The sequence below is a fragment of the Nothoprocta perdicaria genome, unplaced genomic scaffold (genome assembly GCF_003342845.1).
Source record: "Nothoprocta perdicaria isolate Ctin4 unplaced genomic scaffold, notPer1 scaffold_321, whole genome shotgun sequence".
Taxonomy (NCBI): Eukaryota; Metazoa; Chordata; class Aves; order Tinamiformes; family Tinamidae; genus Nothoprocta; species Nothoprocta perdicaria.
This window is the reverse complement of record NW_020455557.1, coordinates 153060-175361: the sequence shown is the minus strand read 5'-3', so window position 1 is coordinate 175361 and position 22302 is coordinate 153060. Positions and strand designations below refer to the sequence as shown.

The 22302-nt window shown below is 50.5% G+C and overlaps 2 protein-coding genes across 12 annotated transcripts in view; both read right to left on the bottom strand.

The window, feature by feature from the left end:
- Positions 1-4808, bottom strand: part of NECAB2 (N-terminal EF-hand calcium binding protein 2) — a 56937-nt gene extending 52129 nt beyond the window's left edge. The window contains exons 1-2 of the mRNA XM_026043121.1: positions 4608-4808; positions 1798-1822 (exon numbers count right to left, since the gene is read on the bottom strand). Coding sequence (XP_025898906.1) covers positions 1798-1822; positions 4608-4808 — 226 coding nt within the window. The remainder of the gene's footprint in view (positions 1-1797; positions 1823-4607) is intronic.
- Positions 4809-17186: 12378 nt separating this feature from the next.
- The window catches only part of OSGIN1 (oxidative stress induced growth inhibitor 1), a 66310-nt gene continuing 61194 nt past the window's right edge, over positions 17187-22302 (bottom strand). For all 11 annotated transcript variants that reach the window (XM_026043145.1, XM_026043143.1, XM_026043144.1 and 8 more), the window contains 4 exons: positions 20724-20860; positions 20228-20419; positions 19885-19976; positions 17187-19404 (listed from right to left, as the gene is read on the bottom strand). In XM_026043145.1, the coding sequence (XP_025898930.1) occupies positions 18420-19404; positions 19885-19976; positions 20228-20419; positions 20724-20860 (1406 nt within the window). In that variant the 3' untranslated portion in view covers positions 17187-18419. The remainder of the gene's footprint in view (positions 19405-19884; positions 19977-20227; positions 20420-20723; positions 20861-22302) is intronic.

Sequence of the window (22302 nt, the reverse complement as noted above, 5' to 3'; positions counted from 1 at the left end):
GCAGGACGAGCAGCGGCCGCCCCAGCTCCTTCGGGCAGCTCCGTTTAATTGGGGCCCTTCAAAGCAGACCGGGGAGTGTTTGAAAACWCCCTCCTCCACATCAGATCTGCTTCCAATGCCCGAGCCAGAACCGCAGCCCCGGCTCCTCCCGGCTCTTCCTGTGTTAAGGGGATTGAAGCTAAAGACAAAAGTCAAGCCTGATTTGCTTGGAAGCAYGCTGGAAGTTTATGGGTTTAAAGGGTTGACAAAAGCACCGTCATGTCCAGTGGGAGCCTGGAGATCAAGCCCGGCAGACACCTTTTGCAACAGCTATATGATCTCAGAATTCATCWGGTTTATTATTTTGGGAACAGCGTGTCCTGATTTAAACAGATGTCACTGCTTCAAAACGCAGGGCTGGGAACTGAACAGGRCTTGGGGCAGCCAGCTGAGCACAGAGAGCCGGGACAGGCAGAGACCCACGGTGCTGGAAGTGGGTCCGACCTTTCTGCCATTACCCAGATTTGCAAGGTGCTCTCTGATCAGAGGAAACAAGACTAGAAAAGTGCAAAGCATTTATGTTATTATCGAGATCTTTTTTATATATAAATATATATATATATATATAGACAGAAAGCATGCATTTTCCAGGCCTTAAAACCACCTGGTGATCAATCACTATGCTAAGTCCTAATCAAGGAACTTTCTTAAAGCATTTCGATTCATCAACAAGGCAAGCAGGAATAGCTGCCTGCTATTTTTAACCTCCAAACAGCTACAGGAGGAAGCTTTTCCATCACCCTCAATCCTCCAGCCCAGGGAGGCCACAGGGAGCCCCAATCAGCTCATCCCAACCCATCATCTAGGTCAAGYACAACTTGAAAGAGCCACATCCAACCCCCCCAGACCCCTTGAGATCCCAGGACCCCTAAGTGCAACTTGGGACCAGTTCTGGCTGCAGAATGCAGGTCACAAGAGCAGGAAAAACACTGGGATTCAAAGCAAACCCCGTTCCCCTTGGCACAGGGCAGCTGCAGGACCTGGAGATCCCCCCATAATAAATCTCAGGCTTCTGCGAGGTGACCTTTTCACAGTTAATCACTAGCAATTAGGCTGTTATGTCAAAACAAAGCTGTCTTAAGCGTGCAAAGTGATTGCCGGGCTATTTAACATATAATTGATTAACAGCTTTCTAATGAGAGGATTAAAGAGCACAGTAGATAATTGTGCGATGCTCTACAGCTTTGCTTTAAGAGCTCAAGACAACATACCTCACTTTTGCTGCCACATGCCAATTAATCTATTAAGTATTGTTTACCAGGACTAGGAGGATTACAAGCCCGGAGGTGGATTTATTAACAGAGAAAGGAAAAAACACTCCTACGCAGGAGAGGAAAAATTAGTTTGAGTGCCTGGCTGCCAAGCCCCTGCAAAGCGCAGCCTGAGCTAGACCAAGAGGTTGTGCCCTGGCTCTTCACCCCTAWGTCCAGATCAGCTGTTAATCATCCCAAATGAGGGCTGTTTTGCAAAGCTRTTCCAAAAATTACAATTGAGGGATTCTGTTACCGCTTAGTTGTATTTTTTTTGCAGTGGTCCTTTGAGGCTTGCAGAATTACCTCAAATCCAACCAGTTCTGCACCCCAGCATCACGCGTGTGCCGAACGTCTTTGCTTTGCAGTTTKGCTCAGGCTGCAGCAGGGCCAGTACTTGGCAAACCAAATGACACTTAAAGCAACCCAGTTAGGTATTGCTACCTAAAAGGTAATAGGGACAAGAAAAAATGATGAAAAAAAATCCAGTGAAAAGATGCAGACTTACCATTTTTGTCCGCTCTTCTGAAAATCTGGAATGAGAAAGAGAAGCATTTTGACCATGTTGCCTGACTTGGAGGGTCTGGAGTCTTGTTATCATGAAGCTGCTGCCCCTAGAACCAAGCTCAGCCCGACCCGAGCCACCGGTCTCATTGCCCTGAGCCCTACCTGAAACAGGACCTACCCAGGCAGGACTTGGCTTGGCCAGGGACACCGAGACCCGACTTTCCTGACCGAAGTCCCCTTTGCACGTTTTTGCTCTCTATTCAAGATGCTTTTGCAGTGAAAACAGCTGGTTTTGCRTCGCTAGATTTTAAGCTTTGAGCAATTCACTTTGTTCCCTCCTCCCCGGCCGATGAAGGCAGAGCTGGGAGTCAAGGCAGGATAAACCCAGCAGCAAGAGCCTCGAGAGCTTCACCTCCTCACGCCGCACAGCCCTGCGCTTCTTAAGCTATTTACTAAATATTTTCTTTTCCCCTGAAGTCCCCTGCGTGGGAAGGAAGATTATATTTAGACTTAAGACCATAGCATGGCGAGAGCAGCCCACAAACAGGAATCAAGAAAAAAACAGCAATAACAGATATTACAGGAGAATTTACTGGGGGGGGAAAAAAAAAAAAAAAAAAGCTGGCAGAAACAACTGCTATTTTTTTTCCTGGTGAGCCTAATGCTAAGAGTAGCCCCTGAGCCACTGCAATTAATAGCAATAGGTTTGTGCAAGCTGCTAGGTTAGTGCAGAGTGACCACAGGCGCAGCTCTTGCCAGGAATCACTGAAAAATTAACATGCTCATAACCCAGGCAGGCAAGGGAGGAACATGATCATCTCTGCAGGCCTGACCCTTTTAATGTGAGTGGGAGCAGAGGTTTTTGCTGTACAAAGAGATTTCCCTGCGGAGGGAATAAAAGCTGCAGCAGCACCGAGCAGAGCCAGCCATGAAATGGGATCTTGGATTTTTCTGGGTCATAAAAAAATCCTTACAAAAAATAAAATATATATATATATAAATAAATATATAATATCCGTGTGCATATAAAAAGTGGAGGAACTGCTGCATCAAAAAGGGAGCCCAAAAGACAAGCTGAACCGCAGGACCTGCTCTTTAAGCCAATACAGCTTAATTAATCATTCGCTGGCCCAAACTGCTTTCCATGCTGGGTGGCAACATTCAGGCTCAGGCAGCAAGACCACAATTTCTCCCTGCTCTGGAAATGCTCCCATGGGAGAGGTGGCCCAGGCTCCACAGGGCACCCGTTGCCTCTTGCAAGAGGACCCTGTGCCCTCTTCCTAGCCCAAAATACTGCTCCTTTGGGGGACTTTTTTTTTTTAAGGCATTTTTGGCATTTTTTGCTGTTCTCTCAAGTGGCCACTGCACGTGTTTGCCTGGCAGGAGCAAAGCCATCGGAACTGTTTGCACTAACCATCATCTTGGAGAGAAAGGGATGGTTTAGAGCTTAAATGCTCGCTTTGGCCGTCTCAAAGCCAGGCTATGCTCAAGGTTGCTTGATTGAGGTTTTCTTGGCAATTTTATTAATTTCACGCCACTGGGAAATTGCTCTCTTGCAGTCTCGCCACACACTGCTCTTCTGGGGGCAAATGTGAGGAAACAGTAACCCACTGCTTTGCTCCTGTTGCCTACAGCATTAGATGGGATCAGGTAAGAAAAGGCTTCGGTCTGGGGGCTTCCAGAAATTCCCCATTTGGAGAAAAATCCTGTCCCRTGCCAAGCTATTCACCCTGTCCAGAACAGGTTCATTTTCCTAGCTCAATCCTCAAAGCAGGGAGAAAAAAAAAACAAACTATATTAAGAGGGTAAAGTTGCATAGTAAGTTACTGTTCGGGTAGAACAGTTCTGTTCATGAAAACAGAGAGGAAAAGACAAGAAAGAAAGAGCAAAGTTAACTTAAATGCAARGGCCCGTGTTACTTTTGTCCTTTTAGTTTCTGCATTAAGCAGCAWTTYRGCACCGCCGGTGGCAGCTGCCAGCRGGTCCCGTCACCTGGAGCAGGAGCTGCTCACACCTGTGATGAGTTGAGGGTCATCAGYCCATGGCAGTACCTGCCACAGCAAGTGCCACACTTGAGCAGAGCGATAGGAAAGCACTGGGAATAGAGGCTCCAGCCCAGTGCCTGGGCAGGGGGAAGYGAGCATGAGCTCCCCGGCACCACAACCAAAGCCACCGGGAGTTATTTTGGAATCCGCTACGCTTTTTAAGGCAGAAAATTGCCGATCTGGAGATGGGTGCTTAGTAATGAGACGCTGCAGCTCTGGGATTGCACTGCTTGCACTCTGCCTTCTCCCGCTCCCTTCTCCTAATTGCACCTAAGTGCAGGCAGCCTAACAAAGCCCTGAATTGCAGAAGTCTAGAACTAACTACAGTGGAGAAGCCCAGCACCCCCCGCCTGCCCCYCCCAAACTCGGGTAAGGGATTCCCAGGTCCCAAACATCCACAAGCAGCCGCCTCCCTCCCTCACTCCCTCCACAGGGCTCCCCACAGCCCCTTGGGGGGCCAGACCCAGGGTGCAGCCCCGTATCCCCCAGGCACGGGCTGGAGTGGATGTGGGATCCCAGCRCACGGCGGTGCCCAGCAGCATCCCGGAGCGCGGGAGCTGGGACGGGATGGAGCAGGACAGAGGGGACACCGGGGTGCACGGTGCACCCCCGTGCCCAAACCCCGTGTGGGGACAGGCAGCCCCTAGAAAACGGGGTGCAAGAGCTGGACGCACCCGCAGCTCCGGCCTCTCGGGGGTACGGGGCACCCCCCCGCGGGATGCGGCAGCACTGGGACCCCCCCGTCCCCAGGGGCTCCCCAACTCACATCGAGGATGACCGAGGTGCCCTTCCTGCGCGCGGCGGGGCCGGGCTGCGGCAGCGGCCGCTCGGCGCCGGGGCCCTTCTCGCTCATCTTGGCGGCCGCCCAGCGGAGCAGCCCGTCGAGCGGGCGCAGCGGCGGCGGCGGCGGCTTCCGCAGCAGCCTCTGCACGCCGGCCCGGCACGAGCGCGCCGCCTGCTCGCACATCGCTCAGCGCGCCCTCATGCCGCCTCCCTCCTCCTCCTCCTCCGCCGCCGCCTCCTCTTCCTCCGCCTCCTCCTCCTCCTCCGCGCCGCCCCGACGGCGGCAGCGAGCGGGCGGGTGCGGGACGCCTGGGCCCCCCGGCGTGCTCTGGGTTTGCTAATTAACGGGGGAAAGGCGAAAGGAGCCTTTGGGGTGGGGGGGATGCTGCGTTTGGGCACCCTGGGGTACCCCCGCTCCCATCCTTGCATCCCCTTTCCGTGCTCCAGCTCCCAGCAGAGAGGTGCTGACTGGAGCTGGGTGCTGCCTCCCTGGGCACAAGTCCGCAGCCCAGCAGCCCTGGGCCAGGCAATGCCAGGAATGCAAGCAAGCCACCTTGCAGAGTTTAGGGACCCCCTCATTAGGGCATCCCCCTCATTAAGAGCCCATTAATACTGCCCTGACACTCACYTGCTCACTCCAAAGCAGGACACACAACTGCTTAAGAAACCAACCACTTACTAAAGGCCATACTCTGAATTGCCCCGTGAATTGCTCTGTGTGTTTGGGGCTGTTGCCTCTCCTTACAGAGCTCCTGTTTGCCCCACCGGAGCTCCTGCCCCCAGGTGCACGTGGTGCCCAGGGCCCCAGCACCGTGCTGGCCTCTACGCTCCAGCCTAACCCTTGGCTAGGTGCTGCAGCTCCCACGTTCCTGCAGCTTCTGATAAACATGCTCGAAGGGGACCCAAATCACCAGCTGCAATTTCAAATAACAGGTCACACAAGGAATCAAATACCTCCTGTCCAAGGCAGATTAGAAGCCCCCACCCTCCTCCCTGGCATCACTGCCTAGCAGGTCAAAGAAGCCCCTTTAATCCACCCTTTGAATTAGGCTTCTTTCCACGGCCACCCAAACGCAGCCCAGCAGGGAGCTTCCCTTAATTAAAAGCTCCCAGCAGGYCAGGCCTGTGGTCACCTTGGTGCAAATGTCAGCTGTGGCTTCCTAATATTTACTAATGACCCACAGGCCTGGGTGAATCCAGCTGCTCCTCCAGAGGGGAGGGAATGGCAACGAGGGGACAGAGCAACCTCATCCGTCCAGGCAGGGGCTGCAACACTGCTCTAGCCCCCACACCAACTTATGCCAAGGCCCTTTCTTGTAATGCAAGAAGAAATCACCAGGCGATTTTATAATAACTATTATAGCATGGCTCAAAAATGCCCGGGTATCAGCAGCACCCACCTAACGCGCTGTCCAAACTGAAGGGAAAGCAGCAGAGAGGTGGTGCATGTGCATGCAACACGTACCCGGGTCTGTAAATGCACGAGGGCTTTCCCTGCTGAGGCCACCAAGTCACTGGCCCTCACCACAGGCTTTGGCAGCAGAGCCCCGGGCTGTTCCAGCCCATCCTGGTGCTGGGACGTGTGGGGGAGCATYGGGTACCACCCAGTCACACATTCCCAACCCACATTGGTATCTGAAAGGCAAGGACAGGAACATGTGGAAAACCCCAAAGTCACCATTTCAAAAGCATAGCCACTACAGAGCTGCACCAGCTCTTGCTCTAAGTCTCAGTTTGCCTTTAAACTCGGCTAGAACCAYCCTCCATCCAAAGATGAGCTCAGGTGCAAAAGAGAGTTTAATGGAGTTTCTTTTTTCACTCAAACTTCTGTTCCTTCAGCATGAGCATCTCAGCAGTTCTGACCTCGAGGATCTAGGCTGAACCCCAAGAGCTGGGATCATGCTGCTCCAGCACTCCAACCTCCCCATAGCTCCCCAAACCCCCCATAGAGCTCCCCATAGCTCCCATTTGGGGAGCTCCCCACAGCTCCCATAGAGGTTTCCCAGAGCAACATAAGGAGACACCACCACTACTTAAATCTAAAGACCCCAGAGGGCCCCCTGCACATTGCTAGACACTAACCTGACCACCAGGAAGCTGATAAAGACCCACAGACTTCAGAGCTCCCCATAGGGACAGAGGAAACTTCCTCATTTACCAGCAACCTTTAGTGGAGACCTTTATATGCAGAGAGCACAGGGGAAATAACCCCTAGCTGAGGGCAACTGAGGAAACGAGCTCTCACCACCCGGCCCGACACCCCTACTATGGGTGCAGGTGTTTGGCTTGTGCCTAGGCCTGGGTGAGAGTTACTCCAGCTCGAGCATATTTATTATTTACTGGAACATTCACACAAAACGGATCAAAATGCTTTCCCCTTGGGCACGAGSACAGGGCAAATTCAGGGAAAAGGCAAATTCAGGTCTGGTAAGTGCCTAAGTTTGCCCACTGAGGCTCATGCCCAGCACCCCTCGCGACGGATCCGATAGACATCAGCACACAGGGCGGAGAGCACGGAAACCTGGAGCAGCCGTTGCCAAAGTCCRTGTGTGCACATGAGCAGAGAGAAACACGGCCCGGTGCCTGGCGTGTGCGCAAGGACATCTAGCGATTGCGCGGGAGGCTGCAGGGAGGCCCCGCGTGGAGGTCCTGGAGGCTGCAGAAGGTCCCGCGGTGGCCGCGACCAGGGGGATCCCGAGCAGGGTCCCTGTATCCAGGGCGGCCCCTGAGCAGGGTCCCTSCGTGTCCCCACGGGACAGGCGGCTMGGGCAGCATCCTGCAAGTGCCAGCTCTGCACATGGAGCTTCATGCTGGRAACCTGATTTAGCCTCATTTGGATTGTGGTTCTGATGGGACTTGGAGAAGTTAAACTGTGATAGCAAGTACAGCTGCTTTATAGTTCTCCCAATMAAGGTGGAAGCAGAGAGGGCTCAGCCCTTCTCAGGGATGAGGGTCTCAATCTCAGCTGTGGTTTGTCACCCCTTTTACCTGCCAGTCCTCACAGCTCTCTCCCAGGAGCTGGACACGCAYGTGTTGTGGTCTCTTGCTGATCGCTGAGCTGCTTTGGCGTCTGCAGTGTGAAAATCTTGTCATGTTTCAAGAAGAAACCCTTCAGTTCCAGCTGCAGGTGGCCAGGTTTTCAGATCACAGCAGCCTGGACACCATGAGCAGGGCTGTTCCCGAGCAGCAGGATRTTCTGGAGGATCATCTCAGATCCCTGCAGGAGATGAGGGTGGAGAATCAAGATCTCCAGCACCATCTCAGACCTGACATCTCATCCAGAGCAGCAGGACCCTGCAGCTCGTGGGCGCTYGCCCACCAGGGCCATGTCCTCCGCTCGGGGAGACCACACACTTTCAACCTGCTCTGCAAAATGCAGATCTTTGCTCTTTAAACTCAGAAGGTCGCTGGAGAGATCGCTTGGTGCCTTTCCACAYGCTGCAGGATTTCTGGTGAGTGCAGGGACAAGAAATCACTGCCAAAGGGAGCCTKGTTGGGATGAAAAATCTGACTTTTTGGAAGCTGCAGCGTTCTCCCCATTCCCATGCAGCTCTGAGCGCAGATGGATTTGGAYGCTCCTCGAGCCCTCCTTGCCCTCGGGGAGCAGCACCCCACCAAGCCCCTTTACTCGGACTAAATGAAGCAGCTTTGCTGCGTGTCTCAGCAAAAACCAGTCCTAGTGCTGGTGTTTTCTGTGGTCGTGAGAGGGAGCTGTGCCCCCGTGCAGCGCCCGCGTCCCTCCCGCAGCCGGTGCGAGCACATGCACGGGAGCTGACCATCCATTTACATGTATCGCGATGCAATTAGGTGTAAATTCGGTGTATTTGGGAAGCGACAGCCTGTTGTTCTCGGTGTTTGGATTGCCATGGTAAGAGCTGCCTGGGAATAGGGAGTGACTTGAGCCTGACCCCAAAGATGAGCCATGGGAGACTTGGTGACGGGCTGAAGGTCTTTGGGGCTTGGGGTGTAAAGTGCACAAAGCAGCACCAAAAATTGGCCAAAAAAAAACAAAAACAAAAMCAAAATGTGTGCAGGTGAGTGACAAGGGGTCAAACATCCTTAAACTCTTTTGAGCTGACCCCAGTCACTTCATTCAACCCAAACCTAAAAGCTCTGCCTCCTTTTGCAAGTTATTTCTCTTTCTGCTTTTAATTTAGGGAGGTTTTAAAATACAAGGTGCTGCTTCAAAAGTACGAGCCAAAACATTTGCTTAATAGAAATCAAGGTAAAGCACATTGAGGTTTCCTAAACCAACGACTGATTTACAGACGTCTTGAGTGCATCAACAGGCTAAAGCTATAAAGCAAGAGCTAAAGCTAAAAAGCTAGAGCTAAAGCTAAAGCTTCCTGCTCTTCTTGGAAGTTAAAAAAAAATGTAGCTTTTTGCAGAATCTGCACAAGTTTATGACAACTGCAAYGGGCTGACCTTGTCCCTGCAAACCCCACCGGCCCCATCTCACACATGCGCCCACATGCGCACGCTCTGGGTTTCTGTTCCTCACCAGYGCTTGACTCACCCCTTCAGAAGCTGTTTCCAAGCGAAACTTGTCCCGACAGCTTTGCCGCCCTGTGCAAGCCCGGATCGGTGCTCGGGGATTTGTGAGACAGCCCGTAATCTCCTTGAAGATCTACCTGAACAGCCTGTACCCAGGTAATTGCATAATAGGATGTCCAAAAAATGTGCCTGAGAAGGCACCAGCCATCCCTCCTCCAGCAGCTATAAGAAATAGCACTGAATGTGACATTGATGGTTACGAGGACATTTTCCGTGATGGGCATCCTAGAAACATCAGCATTAGGAGAGAGGTAATGTATGAGGGTGCAGTGTATTCAGCTGACACCTGTACTAGGAGTTTTCATCAAATGTCACTTCAGATTTGCAGGGAGCAGGTGTATTAAACATCAGACTAAAGCTTACACCTAGACCTGTAGGAAAACTAAGTCTCAGTCACAGTTAGATGAACAACCTCAACCGATATTTTCCATTTTCTTCTGTTTTTGTTGTTTATGAATCTGTGGGGTGTCTTGGCCTCTTGAAACCACATTTCTAGAAGACATTCAGAGGATGCTCCCTTGAAGACTTCGGTCTCCTTGGTCTCATGAACTGCACAGCAACCTCCTGTTCTCTAACAAGCCTCTGGGACAGCTCAGTACTTGCTCCCACACTCCGTGTCCTGCACAAGCACTCACGGTACAGGCACACAGAATCACAGAATATTCAAGGYTGGAAGGGACCTCTAGAGATCATCTAGTCCAACCCTCCTGCTCAAGCAGGCACACYYAGAGCATGTGGCACAGGGTGGCATCCAGGCGGGTTTKGAAGACCTCCAGAGWAGGAGACTCCACAACCTCCCTCAGCAGCCTGTGCCAGGGCTCTGKCACCCTCACAGTGAAGAAGTTCCTCCTCACCYGGAGATGGAACTTCCTGTATTTCAGCCTATACCCATTACCCCTTCTCCTATCACTGGCCAYCAATGAGAAGAGTTTGACCCCTTCCTCTCTACATTCCYCCTTCATGAACTTATACATGTGGATCAGATCCCCTCTCACCCTTCTCTTCTCCAAGCYKWACAGGCCCAGTTCACTCAGTMTCTCCTCATACTGGAGATGTYCCMGTCCCTTAATCATCTTTGTAGCTCTCYGCTGGACCCTCTCTAGGAGCTCCACATCCCYYTYATACTGGGGAGCCCAGAACTGCACCCAATACTCCAGGTGCRGCCTCACCAGAGCTGAGCAGAGGGGCAGGATCCCCTCCCTTGACTGCTGGCAACGCTCCTCCTGATGCCCAATGCAGAAGGACTCTGCAGGGTGAAGCCACATGGAAGACGTTGCCTGTCCCTGGGTCAAAACRGTGTTTCCATCCCTTAAAACACACCCTCTATATAACATCACCCTATATTCACTCTCTTGTGCTTTCTCCAATGACCTGCTGCCTGTGCTCGATCTCTCTTGAAGGTTCATATGACAACGCTATAAACAAACCTCTGCATACAATAAGCTTATATAATATTTGGCTGCGAATCAATTGCAAAAATTTCTGGAATGGGCAGTGCCCTCCAGTACTGACAGCCGGATCAGATACTGTTCTGAAGCTGCATTTTGGGCTGYTCCTACAATAAATAAATGAGGTTTTCCTTTAATATTTGCTGAAATGTAAGCACAAGCTTGCACCGGGAAGCTGTTACGACTGCACGCAGAGGTGAATTGGCTGAAGAAATAGGATGTGTGGCCCAGCCGTGCATGAACAGCCTGCAATAAATACAGTATTGCACTTTCCAGACTAGCACGCTGATCTTTGCTTGTTCTAGGGCAAAGAAATGAAGAGGAAGAAAAACAGTTTATGGCAGCTAAAAATAGAGATATTTTTATATATCTCTACAAACTCACCTTACTGGGAGCAAAAGGTGTATCCGATCCCTTTTTCCTTCCAGCTCTTAAGGTGAGTTTGAAGGCACAACCCTTACGTGATGGTGAAGCCCAGCAAACTCTCTGACCTTCCCAGGATGAAGACACAGCAGGGATCAGCTTGCCCTCTTCATCCAGGTGCCCTTTGTGGTGGGTGAGGACTTTCAAGCAGCCCAAGAAAATACCCTTTTTAGCCTAAAAAGCAAGACCATTTTCCCARCTCCCACTGTTAATCTCACACTTTCTCCGCGAATTCCTACTCCAAGGAGCGCAGAGATGAGGACACAGCAACTCCCTGCGCAGGCTGCTTCCCGGCTCGGAGCCATCYGTCTGGCTCGTGACCACAGCCGTGCTTCAAAGCGGCTCCGAAGACCTCCCAGGAGAAGTTGCTCCCAGCAGTTTCAGCCGCTGCAAGCCCGGACCGGCCGCCCTCACACCCTTTACACCAGYGTGTTGGCCACCTCCGAGTCCTCCTCCACCGCATCACACATCCAGGGAAGTTTGTCCCAAGAGACTGATTTTCACCCAGGCCTGCTTTTTCCCCTTTGACACATTTGCTTCCCTATTAAAGAATTTCTCCAACTGCCCGACCTGGAACCCGCCGTTTGCTGGCCTGGGCACCATCTATCACCAGGACGTTTCAAATGCTTCTCTGTGGGCAGCTGGCGGCCTCCCCACCGCCGCAGTCAGAGCTCTAAAGCCAAGCTTGGCTGGCAGTCAGGTTTCCTAGGATGAACAGCTCATTGCAAAGGCAATTCTCATTTGTTATTTTAAGCGCTCTCAGAAAAGAATAAAATGCCATTTAGATGACATGGTCAAGCTGTGACAAACCCACCTCCGGAGACATCAGGTTTTGGGGCGGGTTGTGGAATTGTTCAGTGCAGAATCCAAACTCCTAAACCATGTTTGAGGGCAACGGCTCAGGTTCCTTGTGGGAGCTGGGAAGAAATAAGTAAGTTTGAGAGAAAAATATCCTCTCCCTACCCTAGAAAGAAAATCTTATCTCAAAAGCAACATTCCCATTCACCTCCTCCCTTGTGTTTGCTTGAGCACATCGGTAGTTGCCCCTCATTCTTGCTGAGCTTTTCCCATGCAATAGGGACTTCAGCAAGGTAAATAATTCATGAAATATCATCCTGAGAGATCTCTGAGCATAAGGGGACTTCTAGAGGAACATGGAAGCACTTCCGAATGGAAAATTTTGTGCGTTAGCTCTTGGGTAGCCTTGGAGAGACCAGGAATCAGTGGAGCATTAAAGCCTGGGGATTACTCACACGAAGACAAGGGGAAAGGTAATTCACCATAATCATCCTCCGCCGCAGCAAGGATCTCTTCTTTCAGCCCTTCTTCTCTTCCAAAGCCCTGTAATTTTCTTCACCTAAAACCRAATAAACCACCTACCCTTCAAACGCCAAGTGGGATCCGTTCCAGCAAGCTGTGCACCGTCCTCGCGAGCCAGCCCTTGCTGGGAAGCGGGCAGGGGGGTGTCCGTGGCATTGGCCAAGGGAAGGGGGCACAATTCCCGCTCTGGGATGCGGCGGTTGCGGAGCGTGAAGCAGGTCACGCGGCAGCGGCGGCCTGGGAACGGGGCCGCTGCCTCGCGGCCCTTTGTTTTGGGTGAGAACTTGGCCAAATGTGCCCCGATTCTGCACTGATGTCACCTCCCGCTTGCAGACGGGACGTTTTCAGGSTTACGTCAGGCAGATAGCGCTTGTTTATGTAGCTTTATCCCTTTCTCAGGCGCTCGCCCCTCTGTCTTCGTGACGATGTTTATGTTGGCAGCGGCACCAGCTGGTTCCTGTCAGCGCCACCAGGTTGAGCATCTTGGCCACAAAGCGGGGCCTTGCTGGAGACAGGTGTTTAGGGCGACGTGATGCAGCTCTCAACAGGACTTTGGGAAGCTGCACGTGGACAAGTCRCTGCTCTGCTGCAGATCATGGGATAATCCCGTCCTGCTCTTTACGCCAGACCTACGGAGGTACCACGGCCTTTGCCAAAGCCAAACACCTTCCTATGCCAAGCGGCAAAAGTTCACGCGGTTGCGGCCTTTCCGTTGCTGATTTCCCTCGGAAATTACCTCATTGGTGCCGATTCCCTAGAAATCCCCCTGCATCCGCTGTACCTTCCCGTCACATGCCTTCCTCCCGGGCTTACGCAGAGAAAAACTATCTTAAACACGTAGAGCACCTGCTCCCTGAATATGAAAGTGCTGAGCGGGAGCCTGGGCTGAAGAGGGACCAAAAGCTTCACCCCCGAATTCCAGCATTTTGCAGCATTTAGAGCACTGGGCCGCATCAGGGACTTGGGGCTGAACGTGTTTCTCTCACCRTTTCTAATGAAAAATTTCCAAACATCTTATTTCCACCTCTGCGTAAACCCTAAGGAGTTTGTAAAGGCCTTCATTTTCAGGGGAGAAAACCAGAAAGATGCACTTCACATTAAGCTGCCACCAGCCCACGTGTTGCCCCACAGCAATTGTCACTGTTGGCTTTAAAGCCTCTTTCCAAAGACCCCTCTGGGSCATCCCTGCTGGCTGGGTAGGGCGTTAATTAGAGTCCCACAGAGGCCCTAATTACACCGATGGGCTGTAGTTTGGGAAGCACAACTTTTATTCGGCCCTCAGAGGGCACATCTGAGCCTGTGGCAACATTGCTGGTGGCACTGTTGACTTTTCTTATCTGTTCTGACTTTTCAAAAGAATTGCAAACTAAAGATGGAAATACAAATGAAGGCAAGAAACGGCCAGTTTGGAGAGACAGCCCGTCCAGCACACTGAGTGGGCTGCAGGCTGCCCTTTGGGACTGGGCTTAGCCAAACAACGATGTCCCAATGCCCATCCCAGTGCTCATCCCCGCTCACTGTGGGCCACTGGTGGCTGCAATTTCCCCGTCTCACTTTTGACCGGGTTCACCAGGGGCCACGGTGGCCTCCCGTCTCCATTAGGCCTGAGCTCCAGGGTCACCCCGCTTCGTGGTTGCCTTGTTTTTACTGGACCCTAACTTTTAAACTGAGCAGTGTACTTATTACCACAAAAAAGAGCCACGGGATTTGTTTCTAATACACCAATTTCCTGCCTTTTTCAGCTGAAAGATGTTTCGGTCAGTTTATTAGCTTTGAAAATTATGTGTTCCTTTGAGAGTTGCCTGCGAGTTACGGTAATCCCGGAAAGCTTGGGTATTAATGCCAAGCGGTGCTTGCTGCTTGCTGCATTGGGCCAGCTCTCAGAAAGGACGGATGTTTTAGCCAGAAACTGCTCTGTGGTCTCATAAAAACAAAATCACAGCTCCTCTGGTTTGCCAGTTCGCTATTCCCTTGCCATTACAGGCGTGATTTCATCCTGTGCTTTGCTTATCCTCTGGTTAGATTTTGTCTTCCCGGCAAAATGCTCCGTGGGCTGACTGAAATGTGGAGACTTGCTCATTTCATCATCAGCAGGAACCCTGCACACCCACAGCCCCTTTCAGAGCAAACTATGTTCTCAGGTCTCCCCCAGCCACTGTTTCACCAGGAAAATSCCCCCTAGACCTGGTGCTGCTCTGACACCGGTGGCAAAACCGTCCCTGTTTGCCTGGGGAGGGAGCTGGTAACCGAACACCAGTGTCCTTCACCTCCRAACACCTCCTTCAACGGGGCTGCAGGAGTCTGCAGAAAAGGTGGATCCCGTGGTTRTTGCAGCAGCCCTTTGCTTCCCATGCGACCAAGCTGTGGAAATTCACCTGCAGCAGAAATATCTTAAATAAATAGTACTTTCACCTCCCGACCAGCAGCRTTTCCCTGGCTGGCAGTGATGCAGAGCACACGCTGCCTTACTCGGGATTCCTCTCCTTCCTTTTTTTCCATTTCCAGCCTGCTGCAGCGTAGCTGTAAAATCCCGCCGAGCCTCCCGCAGCTCTTCCAAGAAGGGAACGCAGGCGGTAAAAGCTGGGCAAGGAAACAAGATCCCTTCTGCTTSGCTTGCACAAAATGCACGAAAGCTGCCTGCCCTAACCCCTCCCAAGTAGGCTCCTGTAAATCAAAGTATTAATAGGCCCTGGTTCCCTGAGCCAAAATTTGCTCGGGTGTGTGTTACGGAGCAGAAGGGCACATTCCTGCAGCGAGGGGCAGAAATACCGCRAGACGTTTTGCTGTCTCTGCCTCTTGGCTGCAAAACGGAGGAGCCTAATGCAGCCGTGGCCCTCAGGGCTTGCTCCCTGGCTCCTTAAGCCGAGCCTACGGCAGAAGCAGAGGGCTCGGSCTGCAACTTGTGCGCTACGAGGTGCCCGAGTTTGGGCTTGCCCAGTGCCTGCTGCTGCACCCACTAGCACGTTTATTTAAGACACGCCGTCCTTGACTACCAGCACTTACCAGCSTGATAAAAGCAGAAAAAATACCCCACAAAATACACAGCTCGTTCTTGTTTCTCATAGGTAAACATTAAGTCCTTRCTTCTGTTCAGGCTACAGCAGTTTCCAGCCATTCCTGGTGAGTACTGATAAGTCTTGGGAGCTTCTTCTGAAAAGACAAAAACTGGGGGCTTACCAGGCTGGAAGGAAACTGAAGGGRGCTGAGAAGTCCCTGTTAAGGACTGAGAGTGAATACCTGACCAGAAGGTGCTGCTGGGTTTTACTTAAGGTCCCACCTTTGTGGAAACCAGGGGTTTGATCACAAAAACCTGCTCTGTTTGGACTGAGCAGGTCGGGAAGTCGCTTGCTGTTTCTCCAAGGGCTCTGCTCCAGCCCCGGGTGCTGCAGGCACCAGCTAGAGGACACCAAAAGGACAGAGCAAGCCAGCAAAGTGATCTCCAACCTGAAATCACCAACCAACCCATCGGATGTACCTCCAGGGCGGACATCCAGYGATGGAGGCTGTGGTGAACACACTTGGCGCCCTTCCCGAAGAGGCTGCGTCACTCTGGCAGGAGCAGCATGACGCACAGCAGCTTTCCAGGAGCCCATTCTTTCCTTGCAGGGCCTCTCAGATGCTGCAGGTCAAGGTTATAATGCACAGACRCATCCCAGGCCTAGCAAAGCGGTGTTTTGGAACAGTAATCCCTATTGTCTCCCTGGTTACGGAGAGCTCCGCGCCAGCAGCTCAGCACAGAGCCATCCTGCCGCGAGGACTTCCAGTGGGTGATGAGTAAACCACCATCCCCACTCGTGAGGTTTGCTGCTCTAACGTCCCTGTAGGGTAGGACACAGGGTGTCTTCTAAGTGGCAATTGTGGCAAAAAAACAGTCCTGTACAACTTGCTCATCCTTCTAGGGCAAGAAAGATATTTAAAGCAGGGTAATCTCCTGCCACGAGATGGGCTGGCACAACCCACAAAGCTCATGGCCCTCTCATTTTGTAGAGGGCACCAAATTATTGAAAGGCAGGAAGATGGGCAGCTCAGGCAGAGGACAGAGGCCTCTCTCCTCCAGCTAAAGGGAACATTTTAGCTCTCAGCTCCATATGCAGCATGGAAAGCAGCTGGGAGGAGCATGAGAAGATCAAGGGGAGCACCAGCTACCTGCTCATCTCTCCTAGGGGCACATAAGCTGGCACTGCATTACCCACATAAGGATGGTTCAATTAGTACTTCAAAGAGCAGAACCACCCACAACTCTCTCCAGAAAAGCTGGCCAAATATTGAACCCAAGGTCCCAAACAGGCCATGGAATCTCCATTCTCAAAGATGTTCTGAGCTTTACTATACAAGGCCCTGAGCACTCTGGTCTAACCTCAAAGTTGACCAGGTTTTAATGGAGTCAGACCACAGGCATTCAAATGCCTCCTCCAATCTAATTGATGCTATCACCTGCTAGATTAGATCTCRATTTGGCACTTTTCCAGACAGAAGACAACACAGTAACAAGACCAAGTCTTCTAGGACTAACACTCKAGGCAAAAAAGGCTTTGTTGTGAGCATGGTTTAGCCTCACAGAGGAGAAAGGGCACTTTGCAGGCACTTCGAAAAGGTTCTCCATCATAAAGGGGAGGAAGATGTCTTAGAGGGTTGTGCCCCTAAGGAGAAGTGAGGTGGGATGCAGGGGACACATCACACCACATCCTGGTTCAGCCCAGAAACCCATGAAGTTTGTTGGACCTTCTCTTAGTTGAAGACTCAAAGAAAAACACAAGCAGGCTGAGACCAAGTCTGAAAACATTTTATTGAAAAATATTGCATAAAAGTACAGTCACTGATGAAAATATTCCCATGAGATACAACACTGCAAACAAGTTCCTTGCATAGCTCCCTGAACAACCAGTGAAGGTCACAGCAAACTGCCACTGTCCCCACGCACTTTCCAGAGACATTCTGTAGTATCCTGTCATGCCAGTGAGTTTCAGTGCACCACAGGGAGCACAGTTTTATTGAGTAACATGAACCACGATTCTTATTTTTTTCCATTGAGAGGTATGGAAAGTCCTGTAGGTCAATCAAGAGTGAGGTTTGCACCACGAGACACCAGTCCCACCCAGTAGAAAGTCCCTAACAAAGTGCTTGGCCAATACAAMTCTTAAATTCATAAACAGCAAAAGAAGTGTGAAAAGTCACACTAGATAAGGGATTCATACTAYAACATACTGTTTTTCCCTGCAAGAACCTGTGCAGCAGAAATCCCACACAAATCATGGACAGAATTAAGACAAGGCAGCAGCTCCCTCTAATTCTGCTGTCTTTAGAGCAGCCGCTGGGAAGGCGGCACTGCAGTTTTAGGAGTCAGCAAGCAAAGTGCTGTAGGAGGGCAAAGTGGGTGTTTGTAAGGCAGTACCATCACTTCCGAAGGCTTTTCAGAAGAAAACAAACTCTTGAACTAAAAAATAAAGTCAAGAAATAGAAAAATAGCATGTTGCTGATATCATCAGTAAGAAAATATGGTTTAGACTGTGCTTCTATGTCAGTTTTTATTCACAGAGTACCACTCTAAGTGCCAAAAATTTACCCGCATCTTTCAGTAATTTGCCTGATAAGATCAGAGCTGAACCACAGGAGCAAGTGCAACCAACTCACTTTGTTTCATCCCAAAACACTGGACAGAGAGACACCGACAGACACAGGATTACCTGCTTGCTGTCCGAGAAATAATCAACATTTGTTCCCCAATTCTATTTTCGGAAGCCTGGGAGGTGCAGTATGGAGCAGTCACGTGCTCTCCAYCTTTGCAGCACAAGATTCAGCCTTTATGCACAGCCATGCAGGGAAAGAGCCAAATCCCCTCGGGTTCRGGGTGTCCCTGTGTGGAGCCTGCTCTGTGCCTTTGGTGGCTTCATCTGCCCAAGGAACTYGCTAACCTGATGATTCCCTGTATAACCTTGATGGAAACCAGGAGTGGGGACTTCACATTTGAGGTGTACATTGTCTTGCTCCTCTAGGAAAACAGCAGGAACCCACTGAGACATTGTTAGCATGGAGGGAGGGGACGCTTTTCATTAGGGGGGATTTTTATTTGCTTTCTTTAAGAGGGAGCTGGCAACTGCCAGAGCCCCTCCCTGCACGAAGCGTACAAAGTTGTCCCCAGCTAAGGGRCCTAGAGCATAAAGCCCTTTCTCCTGAGCACATTCATAGGTGAATGGSTCAACATCTATGGGGTTCCTCTTGGGATTGACTGGTTGGTCACAGTCCATTGCCAAGTCAATGCCATTATTTGGCAGGAAGGAAAGATTGGGGTTTGAGCCCGTTAGTACAAGAGCCATGGAAATTTTATAAACTTTCTGGTAGCCATTCCCATCTTGAAGGATGCATTTCTTGTCCTTGCCAAAGGACAGCACCTGGTGTTCAGGAAGGCTAACATAGCACTCATAGGGCCCAGAACAAGCAGCAGTCTGTTCCTTCATCATCTGATGCACTTTGTGGTATTCAGGATACATCGTTTTGGGGAGCTGGTTAAAAATAAGACCGGGATCATTGACTCTTCTCCGAAAAGCATGGATTACTGGAATGTTGCAGTAGTGGGCGAAGAGAATCGCATCGGCAGCTGTCAAACCAGCACCCACAATCAAGACGGGATCCGACATGATGCTAATGCTGCCGTCCTTCACTGCTTCCTCCAGGGCAGAGAGCTGGTGATGGACATAAGAAAGGTTCTCCCCCTTGACTCCAAGCCAAGTGGGCCTATCATACGTTCCTGTAGCTAAGACCACATTCTCTGCATAGATGGAGAAGGGTTCCTTATCACCTTCCCCATTTTTGAAAAATCCATCCACCTTGAAGACCTCCATATTTTCCTYGGTGAGGTTCCATAGGGAGTCACTTCCCTCCTTCTGTGCGTGGTTGGAGATACTCTCTGTAGTCACTTTCCTCACAGAGGTCACAAAAGTCCCACATCTGAAGTTCTTCTGCAGCCCTTTCTTCATCACATAGTGTTGGTAATATTGAGCAATATCTCCTGCTGTGGCTCTATCATTTCTCAGGCCTCTGTAATACATTAGAAGCAMAGGTCAAGCAGCAGTTAAGTATGAACTTCAAATCTTTCACTAAATGTGTCCTGGCACTAACAGGGGAGATTTCTCATTTCCCCTCYCACCATTTTTCTAGTCTTCAGCAAGCTTATTCTATAGAAGTAACAGATAATTTTGCAGGTTTTCAGACTTGGGTAGCTCTTCTAACATGAATCCGCTCACCAAGAACACACTAGCTCATTTATCTTCCTCTTACATTTCTTACTTGTATTCCCTTTTTTTCTCCTGGACTTTTACAGATTGCAAGTGCCTAACATCTCTCAAACACCTGAGAGATTCCACAATACCTACAATTATAGTTGTTACTCAAACAATCCATACTGCATCAAAGGATGCATCCTTTGATCCATATTGCATCAAATGATGAAACTTCACTCGGGTTCCTAAATAACCTTTAGATCTTTGCAGATAAACCATCACACCATAAATATCTCACCTTCTCTTTTGCCTCAACCAGTCTTTGAACGGGAGGTCTGGCAGCCCCATCCACTCTCCTCTGCTCAGGGTAATCATCGATCCTTCGATAGACTGGAACAAGAAACATAACTACATTAAATAACTGAAAGCCATTTAAGAATAAGAAAAAAATGCTACTTTGTTRTGTAATGTACTGCAACATGACATGTAGTCAGTGATTTCTTTTGATCCATTGGCATGGACGATTTCAAAGAGTTTTCCCTCCTCCACCTTCTTCCTTGGAGCACCCTGAGCTCTCTGGTTAGCACCTTGGGCTATCTTTCAACATGCAGATCTAAGCAATGAGACTGCAATTCACATACATGCCAAGCCCCTCCAGGAGGGTTTTTGCCAAGGACCAGGTGCGGGAGAGCTCTATTGGCCTCGTGCCACCAAGTAAGGACAGATTCTGCCGTTCCGCCGAAGTCCGTGTCCGGACGCAGTAGAGTATCAAAGAGAAGAGCCACTGGGCTGTGGGATCGTCCTTCCAACCCTTCAGACAGGTACTCCAAATCCTATAAGGAGACAGAGGAGATGTGTCATGCCATGCAGACTACTTGAAACTTCTGTACCTCCAGACAGTGCTTCTAGTGTCTTGTGAAATTCAACAGTTGGCACGTGGCCCTAGCACTTGAAAATCATCTCAGATCTCCGCAGCAATGCTGGCAATTGCATACAAGGGACATTGGGACAACTAAATAGTCCTTTGTTTAAGGTTTGATCTGCCCACGCATTCCAAAAATCCAAATGAGGTTATCATTTATAACACACCCCTGGGACACTGCACTATACTTCACTAAGCTTTTTTTTAATACAAACCTGGTCCAATATGGACACATCTGGTGCCTCTTCCAGTTTCCTCTGCAGAATGGAATGAGGATGAAGAGAATCTCTTTTGAAGTAAGGGACATAGCCTGACAGCAAATAGGACAGACAGATTCCTGAAGGTCCATTCCCTAAAAATAAAATAAGAAAGAAGGAAAAGGAGGTTTCATACTTCTGCAGATGGAACAACTCTTGGAGAAGATATTTTGAAAACAACAGAAAATTCAAATAATACAGCAATGCAGACACAGGAAATATTCTATAGCCATGGCACCCACTGCCCTACTAGATGGAGTGGGGAAGAATTTTATTATCACCTTTCCCCTTCCACTCCTCAGTTCTGTCTGTATAAGTGCCTCAGAATTGGATGAAAAAGCATTGGCTTAAACAAGCCAGAGGTTAACCTTACCTGCAGCTTGGCACTAGCCTGATGAGTAATTAAATCATTGCTAACTTCTTGCTTCTGAAGACAGATTTTCTCCCTGCATGTCTCCCTGCCACCATTTCTATCCTTTTATTCGCCAGGAGGGGACAACTGTGGTTAGTTTAAAAGTTTCAAATCTGCTGAAACAGCCTGATCTCCATGGRACACACATCCCATGTGTGCAGGGCAGTTCATTGGCTATGGGATGCAGAGCAAATCCAGAGGAAGAGAAGACCAAAGACAACAGGGAACAGCTCTGCATGCTTTCAGCAYGAAATCCTATATAACACGGGCTCTCTAGCAATACAGGCTTTGGCTGGTGACTCTGAAGAACCTTGGACGTGGACCTACAGCAGCCTGCAAGCAGCAAGTTAGARAAGTCTCTGCCATGCCAAGATGATCTCTGAGGCTACAGCCCAGAGTAAACCACTGGGTGGGTAACTTGTCCAGCTGACCACCCAACAGCCAGACCGAAGACATGATATATGTGACTCAAAGAGCAGCAAGCAGCCCGTGGAAAATTTTCACATGGCTGCTGTCCAGCACGTTTAATATTTTACGGCGTCGGCACAAGTAGCTGTCAGCCACTCCGGCCCAGAGCTCTGCTGCTCTCTAGCAAGTGACTAACCCCAGTGACATCAGGCAGTGACGACGTGGGGCAGGACCCAGGCGACACGGCCGCCGCACTGGCGCCGCGTGCCACAGCCCTGGAGCAGAGGGCACTGCTCAGCCTTCTGAGATAAGCAAGTTTTACAGCCCAAACCTCCCTCGGAGCTGTGCTAAGGGCAGCCAAGCTCTGCAGCGGGAGCTGAAGTCAGCTTGACCCTGGGTGAGGATGGTGGCTGGTGGTCGGTGCTTGGAACATGCTGCTTGCTGGGGAGTTACCCACCCAACCCAGCCAGCAGCAGAAATTAAAAGCAAGCCTCATTGCAGCCATGGGAGAATATAACACAGGCTCAGCTTGCTCCTTCACTTCAGGAATTCCGAAGTGTTGGAGTTAATTTCGCAACGCTCCACCTGGGATCTACCAAAGCATCTGCCAAAAGGCTTGTGCAACTGGGCAGCAGAAAGTCACCCTCAATCCAGCCCACAGGCTGCCATGTCCCCATGAGGCTTCCTATCAGCAAGAGTTAAGTGTGACTTATGTCC